The 10,425-nt window shown below is 34.8% G+C and overlaps 3 protein-coding genes across 6 annotated transcripts in view; 2 read left to right on the plus strand and 1 right to left on the minus strand.

The window, feature by feature from the left end:
* The window catches only part of LOC109067828 (aryl hydrocarbon receptor nuclear translocator-like protein 1), a 10,535-nt gene extending 7,710 nt beyond the window's left edge, over positions 1-2,825 (minus strand). For 2 of the 4 annotated variants that reach the window (XM_042715373.1, XM_042715370.1), the window contains exon 1: positions 2,682-2,824. The gene's annotated coding sequence lies outside the window, so the exon portion shown is untranslated. Of the gene's footprint in view, positions 1-2,681 lie in introns of all 4 variants that reach the window. The other 2 variants (XM_042715371.1, XM_042715372.1) reach the window with 2 other exon arrangements.
* A 1,332-nt stretch (positions 2,826-4,157) lies between these two features.
* On the plus strand, positions 4,158-6,624 carry LOC109067829 (BLOC-1-related complex subunit 5). Its single transcript, XM_019084714.2, has 5 exons — positions 4,158-4,383; positions 4,557-4,646; positions 4,850-4,993; positions 5,824-5,981; positions 6,062-6,624. Exons 2-5 carry the CDS (start codon positions 4,589-4,591, stop codon positions 6,287-6,289), a joined length of 588 nt encoding a protein of 195 aa, XP_018940259.1. The 5' UTR covers positions 4,158-4,383; positions 4,557-4,588; the 3' UTR covers positions 6,290-6,624.
* Positions 6,625-7,368: 744 nt separating this feature from the next.
* On the plus strand, positions 7,369-10,424 carry LOC109070398 (uncharacterized protein C12orf29 homolog). Its single transcript, XM_042715378.1, has 7 exons — positions 7,369-7,615; positions 8,011-8,139; positions 8,508-8,595; positions 8,759-8,875; positions 8,987-9,184; positions 9,415-9,584; positions 9,673-10,424. Exons 1-7 carry the CDS (start codon positions 7,526-7,528, stop codon positions 9,856-9,858), a joined length of 978 nt encoding a protein of 325 aa, XP_042571312.1. The 5' UTR covers positions 7,369-7,525; the 3' UTR covers positions 9,859-10,424.
* Position 10,425: the final 1 nt, after the last annotated feature.

Below are 10,425 nucleotides of genomic sequence, written 5' to 3' on the forward strand. Positions count from 1 at the left end.
TTTAAAAGATCTATCCTTCTATACAGACTGAGTCAACTGCCAATAAAATATTGTTAAAAAGGGCAACTTTAAGCTTAAGGAGGGTAGATTCTGCACCATGAAGGGTCCTTAACCTGGCTGGATCACCTGGAACCTGGCTGGATCTATTATAGCATTCACATCTAAATATGAAACAAGTTGTGATAAAATGATCTTCTCTGAAAATTTTGGTAAAAAGGTAATTTTTAAGCCATTAATTGCTTAAAACTGTCCATTTTCTAAATTAGGTTTTAAAATAAATGGTGAAAACAAGCAGGAGCATTTACATTGAATAAACTGCTATTAAAAGGAGTTTGAATAGTAGTTCATAAAAGATAAAACAAATTTAACAGCAGCCAAGGAGGTATTGAAAAAAAAAAAACTGATATATTCCATAGAATACAGAAAGTCATAAAGGTTTGGACTAAAGCAAGTGATGACAGTATTTACTTTTTTGGGTGAGCTATTCCTTCAAGTTAATAGGTAACTTGAGCTGCCTTATTATCTACCCAAAAAAGTAAAAAAAAAATCTCTCATACACCCACAAACACTCACATACACACAGAGGAATTGGTGAACTACATCACCCATCTCCAAATGATCTATTCTCGAATGCGTGGGCTAGCCTAAACTCACTGCCAAAGATAAAGAAAAAAAAAAGAAAAAAAAAGAGGAAGAAAGCGACGAGCACAAAAGATAAAAGTAGGTCATCTCAGTTTATTCAAATTCAAGACGATTTCAGTATGGTGAAAGCCAAATATGCAAATTAAACCTCCCTTCATGACAACTGGATTATGATGTCACATTTAATAATTAAACCTGTATTACTCATCCTAATTAAGAGCCTCATTTCAAGTTGTTTCAGACAAATTCAGGAAAAACATTATGTGTGGATGAACGGAAGAAAGTTCCGATGTGGTTTAAGGAAAAACAATTAATTCTGGAAGTAAGTGCAAATGAACGCCCTAATGATGAGTTCTTGATGCTGTACTTCAGGAATGCTGTTATTTCAAATGAATACCACACGCCCATCTTACAATATGGAAGCAGCACTTTCACATAACTTGTTAGACTTGTCATGACTGAAAGCAGACTGTCTTTTAAGGTATATTATTTTTCACAAAGGTAAAGCTTGTCACATGCATTTCAAATGTTTTACATTCAGTAGGTACTATTTGGTGTTCACTGGTAATTAATATGTAATATCAACATTTTAAAATATTAGTATTATAAGTATTTAACATTTATTAATATTGTATTAACAACAACAATTATTTATTAATACTGTTTTAATTAAATTTAATATAAAAAATATAAAATAATACATTTAATAATGATTCAAAATAAATTAATTTAAAATTTAGATCATTAAAAATACAGAAATTAAATTAAAATAAATTTTATATAAGTTTCATTTTATTACAAATATTAATATCTAAAATAAATTAATATTTGTTACACTGTAAAAGTATGCCACAATAAGCTGCACTACTGAGGCATGTTCTCATAAGTGGGCAACATATGTTAAATTTTTTTTTTATTATTTTTACATGGAAGACATGTTCAAATGCTTTTGTAGTCAAGAGTTTAAGGTTTGTGCCTTATACAGAATTTCCCTTTGATATATAAATCCATGCTAAGCATTTCACTAAAGTAAAAATATGACAACTAGCCCTGTCTGCCCTATACAGTGTTTTGTAATGAAAGCATTTCCATTTGGCTTTTTAATTTAAAGTCTCTAATTATATTCTCATCATAAAAATAAGTGAAGAGTTAAACTTTGGAAATTTCGGCATAATATTCAGCATGATCTGAGAATAATACAAAGAACATTGTGCACTTCAGTGAAAGCAAGAACATCTGACCTTTTGCAAAAGTGACTTCTGCTCAGTGTCACAAATTTGCTTGCATTTGTATCGTTGCCTAGTAACACAGCATAATCTTAAATATTCCATGTTTAAAATGTCAGATTTTTAAATGGATTTTTGGACACCGTTGTATGCATACAGTACTCAGGCTAGTACTCAGTACGCAGACTGCTCTAAATGGTGACTAACCTCACGCCCTTTATCTATTCTCTGAAAACGCTCTCTTGAAAATGGCAACAAAACGGACATAAAGAAACCGCAATCGGAAGCATAATGACGCCACTGTAGCCCAAACTCAAGCCATAGTGAGCTGCCTACCTAGAAAGCATCACTTGTGAGAGCCTATGGATCCTCCCAAAAAGGACCTAGGTAGACAGCTCATAAAGATTTGAGACCCTGCCCCAATTTAGAAGGCGAACACGGCAGTGTTTATAATGTAAACGTAAGTAACGTTACCTTTTGAAGCGACTGACCAACGCGCACAGGAGGCTCAAGTACACTTGCGCTCCACAGTCTTAAAGGGGACGCAGACCATTAACCTCACATCGATGATGGGTGTGGGTTTGTGGTACACTCTGTTATGATTTATGAATTTCTAACTAAATCACTACACGATGTTTGTTTTTGTGGTGGCGGCTGCATTGGTTCTGAGGTATTCAACCTGAAAAATGTCACCGACGCCCCTCCTACTGAGATCAATATGCGAGCGGACAAAAAATAAAACAAAAATACGCACATAACACATCGACAAGCAATGCGCGATACTTAGACCTAATGGTCAAACGTCACACTTACCGGAGGAATAGCTCAACATCACAGTTCGTTTCGGTTATTTGACGTTCGGTCCGTGAGGAACAGTGACATAAACGGAATCAGTCTCTGACCTACTTTTCTTTCCTTCGTGTGACTGTCGGACCACTAACCTATATTTTCCACCAATAGGATCTTTGGATAAAAAGGTGCACTTGTTGTGGCCAGTCAGAGTGGCGGTTACATTTCACGGAGGGATGATTGACACACGGAGTGGCCAATCAGACAGGGCTTCTTGCGATTCGCCGTCATGGCTGATGATCTCAGTAAGGGTGGTTCTCAGTCGCATGTTGCTGCATTGTATTTAATGTACCTGCCCCTTTGAGAAACGGATGAGATTTTTAGAAAATCATTGGCTTAACCTGTATAGCTTTTAATGTCTTTGAGAGAGATGCCGAGTTTTTTTGGGGGGATTTAGTTAACAATTGGAATATGAATGTGTTCATAACATATCCTGTTAAAAAAAAAAAAAAGAGGGACAGTGGTAGTGGAGACAACAACCAACTGGATTAATAAACATATAAAAGAAGATACAACTATAAAAGAAGAATTGCAGTTTTTCTTCCATATATGGAATATGTAACAGCATTACAATATTCATAATAGTATTGTTTATAAAACATGTCTCTGTTTAAATAAATGTCCACATAAGTTACTATACGTTTTTTTATTTTATTTTATTTTATTATTTTTTTTTGAAAGAAGAAGAAACATTCCAGAAGTTTAAAATTACTACCCAAAACCTTTGGTACTCTTTAAGGTACAAGGTTGGCTCATTTAAAATTTATTATTCATGCAGCTTGTCACACCACAGGAATATTTAAAATAAACTAATGTTCACAGACACAAATCTGATTCAAAAAGGTCCATTTATTAAATGTAGAAGTTTGACAAACATTTTGACTGATTTACCACAAAATCACTGTTTTAGAATGAATTATTATAATAAAAGTTATTAGCAATGTATATAATTGTAAATGCATTACTATGATGATATAGTATCACTTATTTCTATATTAGTTATAATAAATTATATATTATTAATTCGAACATAATAATAAGCATAAAGGATCAGGTAATTGTAAATGAGTCTCTCTCTCGCTCCATTTTTTTAAAGTTGTCTGTAAAGTTACAACTGTAAAGTTGTAAGTAGTCTGTATAGAGAGTGTACACAATTTATAGGTAGCCTATATAAATCGTGTATAGATTAAATATACTTTTTGCAGCTGTGTAAGCTTTATATACACTACAATATGTCATAAACATATTATATGTAAAAGTTACATATGATTTTTAAAATCTTAATTCATTTTCTGTTTCCTCTCTCTATCTCTCTCTCTTAATATCGAGTGCACTTTTCTTTCAGTTGTAAATTAAAGCTATCAAGGAAACGAGAAGGTCTCATACAGCTGGCCTGAACGGTCACATGTAAACAAACCCGTGACGTCATAACCACGCGTCACATGTTATCAGACCGGATGTTACATTTGTTCCTCTAGTGATTGTAAGCTTATTTGCTATTAAATATAGTTTGTGTACGTTATCCGCAACCAGTATTGTGGTTTAACATCTCACAATGTCTTTAAGTTACGTAAGCTACAATGTAAAACATTAGCAAGCGGTTCATTCAGCTAAACAGTCAGACGAATGAAATCGCCCAATTTAAACAGCTGAAAATAACATTTAGGTAAGTTAAGCATTTCGCAGTTATGCATGTGGATTAAATCAAATTTCAAGAACCCGATTTGTATCGTACTTATGTATTAAATATATAATCTTTGTTTTATAATGTAGAATGTTATACAAAATGTATAAATATTATGATATCTAAAATATAATTGTTCATTTGTTCTGGTTCAGCGCTTGTGTTGAATGCACAGACTGAGTGCACCATGGGTGCTGAACAGAGTGGAGATGCTGAACATAAACATTCAGACTTCAGCGCTTCAGGTACTCAACATTATATTAGTAACACGATTTTTACTTGCTCATGTTATGTTTATAATGTTAGGTGTTAAATATGGTCCTCATGGAAACGACATCAGCATCTATGAAGTATTTTATTATAGATATATATCTGTTAGAATGGAGATGTTACTTATGTTGTATACATTCTAGCATATTTCTTAGTAAGTTCTGTCTCGTTGTTTCAGTTGTACCTTCTCCAGCCAAGCATAGAGCCAAAATGGATGACATAGTAGTTGTTGCCCAAGGAACTCAGTCATTACGGAATATCCATAATGATCCAGATGTAATAAAGCTACAGGAAATTCCCACCTTTCAGCCACTTCTGAAAGGTAAGCAGCGGTCCAAAAGCCAACTATGTATTGGTTTAAGTTTTGTAGGTGATTAAATGGTTTATAATAGGTCTGGGTTGACAATATAAAAGAATTTATTTTAACCGATCTTCATTTTGATGAACCGATATGGATAATCCTGAAATCAGTCTTTTAGTCTATGGTGCTTTCAGTTAATGCTCTAACAAAACTTCACTAAATGCATTATTTGTAGTGCACATCCCATCCAATAAATCTGATGTGCTGCTACTTCTCATATGAAACAAATTCTCATCTTTTAAAATCTGTCAATTTTATCACAAAATTTTATTAGGGTCAATGTGGTGTGACATCGACCAAATTCAAAATAGAGCATTTTGATAACTATATGCAGTGCACTATATTATATACTCATTATATTTTTACTTAACCTGTTAGTGATGTCTTCTTCATTCAATGTATGTTTGAATAAATCTTTCATGAACACATTTTCATGGCAGCCACCGGTTAAGGGTTTATATTTGAATAACGAATTGAAGTAGAAACATATGGAAAGCTTATTTCCACCATGGAATGAAAATATAAAAAAAAGGTTATTGCAAATTTTCATCGCACAATTCTGACTTTTTTTCCTCTCAGAATTCAGAGTCTATATCTCACATTTCTGACTGTTTTGTCAATTAAAGTTAAGTTTGCGTCTCACAAATTTGACACTTTTCTTGGCATTGTAATTACCTTTATTTCATAGTGAATAACACCTAAAACTCTGATATAAAAACTAATAATAAAATTTGGACTCTTGTTATCAATAAGTTCATAATGATATGAATCACAATGTGTCGTTCTCTCAGGTGTGCTCAGTGGGCAAACCTCCCCCAGCACTGTCTGTTTAGAAAAGCTGGATTCGGCACAGGTGCTGCAGCTGTGTGTCCGATATCAGGATCATCTACACCAGTGTGCGGAAGCTGTTGCCTTTGACCAGAACGCTCTGGTCAAGAGGATCAAAGAGGTATTCGCCATCATTTCTAATGAATTGTACTGTTCCGACAAGCCAGCTGTAAATGCTAACCTGTTTTTTTTTTTGGTCAGATGGATCTGTCAGTGGAGGCGTTATTCTGCATCATGCAGGAAAGGCAAAAGCGATACGCCAAGTACGCCGAGCAGATCCAGAAGGTCAATGAAATGTCAATGATTCTGAGACGCATCCAGATGGGCATTGACCAGACGATACCACTGATGGAGCGTCTCAACAACCTTCTGCCCGAGAGCGAGCGCCTGGAGCCCTTCAGCATGAAACCTGATGGAGAAATCAAATAGAGTCTGGCAAAATAGTGTTCATAGTGGGTTCACTGATGGACTTTTGCTTTATAGAGACCTACCTCAGGTCATGTCTGGATGTTACCTATGAAACTTCTCACTTTAGTGTATTTTGAAAGGCTTATTGCGTGCCTGGATCAGGTGTTATTTGGCATAGAACAAGTTACATGGTACAAAATGGAAAAACTGTAATACCAGAATGGTAAAGGCATGAGTGCTTTTAAAGGGCATGACAACATATAATTCTGCCTCTGTAATTTAAAATGTTATTTAATGAGAAGTCATTAATGCATATGATGCTATTAAAGTTGTTGGCATTAAATCGTTTATACATACATTGTCTGTTTTCTCAAGATTTATTAATGATAATACTTTTGGAGGACAGAAAATAGTTTTATAGCATTGTGATATTGGTCATAGTAATTCTTTCTATTCAGCTGAATTGGACTTTTGACAGTCAGCTGAACTATTTCTATGAAATTCAGAATTAAACTGATGATAGAGCATGATGTAAAAAAAAAAAAGTCAATTTTCAATGCCACTGTACAAATTATTCACTCAGTGATTATTATAATTTTTAATTTGATTTAATAATTTGCTTAACCCTCAGAACGTCCAAGATGTCAATGAGTTTATTTCTTAATGGGAAAAGATTTAGAGAAATTTTTAGCATTACAACACTTGCTCAACAGTGGATCCTCTGCAGTGAATGGGTGCCGTCAGAATTGGAGTCCAAACAGCTGATACAAACATCACAATAATCCACAAGTAACTCACACAGCTCCAGTCCATCAATTAATGATTTGTGAATTGACAAGCTGCGTGTTCGTAAGAAATTTTAAGTTAATTTTCATTGATTCGATGATTACTGAGAGCCATTTGATCTCAACATGGCGCCTCCATGAGGCGACCCGCTCCATGAAAATTAAAGCGTAGTACTTCAAGCACTATTAGTTTATTTATGTGTGAAAACATTTTAAAATAAACTTTAGAATAAAGTCGCAATGACTTTTTTTTTGTTCCGAGACAGATGCTTATCAAACCAGTTTACTATAAAAAAAACAGCTCACTCTCCGTTCCAGTAGATGGCGACAAAGATCATCTTAACATAACAGACTACAGAACGAGAGGGAGGAACATGTGAATGGCTGATCTGAAAATGTGTTGATGTCGTCAGTAGATATTCAATCTGTAAAGCAACACACCCCGTAATAAAGCTGATTAACAGCAGCGATAATGCGGCGTCTGGGTTCAGTGCAGCAGAAGATCCCATGTGTTTTCCTGACGGAAGTGAGAAACGAACCATCCAGAAAACGCGACTGTCAGGTGGGTAAAATAAAACATTTTTGCGTAACAGACATGTTACTCTCATGATCAAGACCCTATAAACATTATAAATGCATTACGATTGCACTACGAGACAATGCATTACAATATGGCGCATGCCTAATGTCAACGTCATTATTTTTAATTCATGTTTTCATTATTATTTTAATCAGTGCACTGCACTGGGAAACTGACCCAAAGCAATATGCATATCGAGTCAAGTATATTTATAAAGCCCATTTAAAAACAGCAGGGCTGTTCTAAAAAAAAAAATTCCATACAATAACATAAAACATACATAAAATACATGAATAAAAATGCACGGGTAAAATGCATCATGCATTGTATATTTATTAGATTGAATTGATTATTAAAAGATTTTACTCATTCTGCAGCAGTTTCAGGTGGTGGCCACTGAGAATGTGAACCCTGCTGCTCTTGAATCAGATATTCACTGTGCAGTAGCAACTGAGAAGATTGATGGGACATGCTGCTATGTCACCACATACAAAGGTATAATCTGGGTATAAATTAGTGGGTTGATGAGATTTATTTATTTTATTATTTTTTTTAAATAAGCTTCTAATGCTAACCAAGGCATTTGATTTAAAATAAACTAAAACCAGTACATAATATGTAATTTATTCCTAGCAAAGCTGTCACATTACCCTTTAGAAATCATTCTAATATGCTGATTTGCTGAAACAGTTTTTTTTTAGAAATCATTCTAATATGCTGATTTGCTGAAACAGTTTTTTTTTTGTAACATCACACACATATATGTTAAAAAGCACTAATCTGTATGAAACAGTTTTTTTTTTGTAACATTATTTTATATATATATATACACACACACTAGTCTATATTCAAGCAAGTTATTTCGGTGTCCAAGTTTATGTTTTTTCGCTTGGATCGGAAACCCACCAAGCAGGCAGATAAGAGATTCAAAAAGTATCAGTATTCGCAGAAGACCTGTAAAGGTATTTTAGTACAAAATAAATATTTATGTATGATTTAACTTTACATAAATATTAGGCTTAACATAGTGTTATTTCTTGGGCTAACAAGAAACTGTCACAAAGCAGCGAATAATAATGAAAGTTCTAAACATCGGATATTTTTTGATTCTCTACTAAATAACAGGATTTGTGTGGAACGTAGACAAAGATTTCCGAGAAGTGCCAGAATCCTGGATCGCTGCTCACAGAGTCCAGCATGAGAATGGCCATTCAGTGCCGGACGAACATGGACACATTCCAGGTGGGTTGGTGTCTCTGGGACACACTCTTATTCCTGATCTTCCTGTCACAAGTTATACTGTACTGAGTGAAAATGAAGGCTGCTGATGGCATAGATATATCTGTCATGAAGGTTGGGTTCCGGTGGATCATACCAACAAGCAGTACTGCTGGCACGCCTCTGTGGTCAACTATTATTCTGGTGTTGCCCTTGTCCTGAAGACACACGGGGAGGATGAAGGGTTGCTTGAAATTGTCAGCATTCCTCTAATAGACCTCATGGAGCAAACCCTTGAGCTTATCGGAACCAACGTTAATGGAAATCCATATGGTAAATATAATGTACAGATTTTTTTGTTTTTGAAAAAAGTCTCTTCTGCTCACCAAGGCTGCATTTACTTGCTCAAAAACAGTAAAAAATGTAATTTTGGGAACATTGATAATATTTTTACTCTGAGTCAAAGTGATAATTTCTTGAACAAAATAAAAATTGACCAGTTAAGGAAGTAAGAAACTGACAGGAATTCTCATGGTTTAGGAAGTAACTCTGTGATTCCGTAGGTTTGGGAAGTAAGAAGTATCCAGTCCATGTTCTGGTGCCCCACGGTGTCCTGCGCATCCGGAACCCTCCTCCAGTGGATTTCCAGCAGCTGTATTCCTGGTTTCAGGAATGCCAAGAGGGGCGAGTGGAGGGAATCGTTTGGCACTGTGATGATGTGGTGATGATGGGGGTATGTTAAGGGTTAATTAATTGGTTAGTAAATTTTATGGTGAATGTTATGCATGTTTTCTTCAGATCAAATCGTTTTAACTCTTCAGATACACCGCCATCATCTCGGTTTGAAATGGCCTGTTGGTGACAGCTTCCTGAACACCAGACCTGTGCTTGTCCACGTAGATGAAAAACCTGATCCAGATGCTTCCGAGAAGGACTTGTTCAAATCGTTTTCCAGCATAAACGGAAAACTCTTCAGCTGCATACAGGACATTCAGTTTGAAGCCTGATCCCGTAGAATGAAACTACCAATCATTCCTGATAAATCTGGTTTTAACCAGAGTGAAGAACCTTTGAAGAACACTTAATACTGGTCAAAACTGCCTGTTGCGATTTCCCATTGACACTTTGCTCATATATGCACTGCGATATATGATGTATGCAAACGCTGTGATTGCTTTATATTTGGCACTTTTTCTTTTCTTTTAGAGTGGAAGTGTTTTTTTATTTTAATTTTGTTTAAATAGTTTTCAGAGGATTGTTCAGCAATATGTATATAAATAAATGGAAATTGACATCGATCGCCATTTATTACAACTATGGAGTCTCAAAAATGAGGCAGTGATTGATAGATTATACATGTAAAAAGGTAAAAACCTTTCAGTCTCAGTTCTTGCTAGTGAGGCTAGAAATCACAAATGTTTTAAAACCTAACTTTATATGAAAATGTTATAATATTTTACAAAAAAAAAAAAAAACATTGTAACTTAATGGTCCTTGAATATAAAGTGAATTAACATTGTACATATGTCTCTAACTGAGCAGTAAAAATAAAATCTAAAGACCTGACAAACGAT

The sequence above is a fragment of the Cyprinus carpio genome, chromosome A25, assembly GCF_018340385.1.
Source record: "Cyprinus carpio isolate SPL01 chromosome A25, ASM1834038v1, whole genome shotgun sequence".
Classification (NCBI taxonomy): Eukaryota; Metazoa; Chordata; class Actinopteri; order Cypriniformes; family Cyprinidae; genus Cyprinus; species Cyprinus carpio.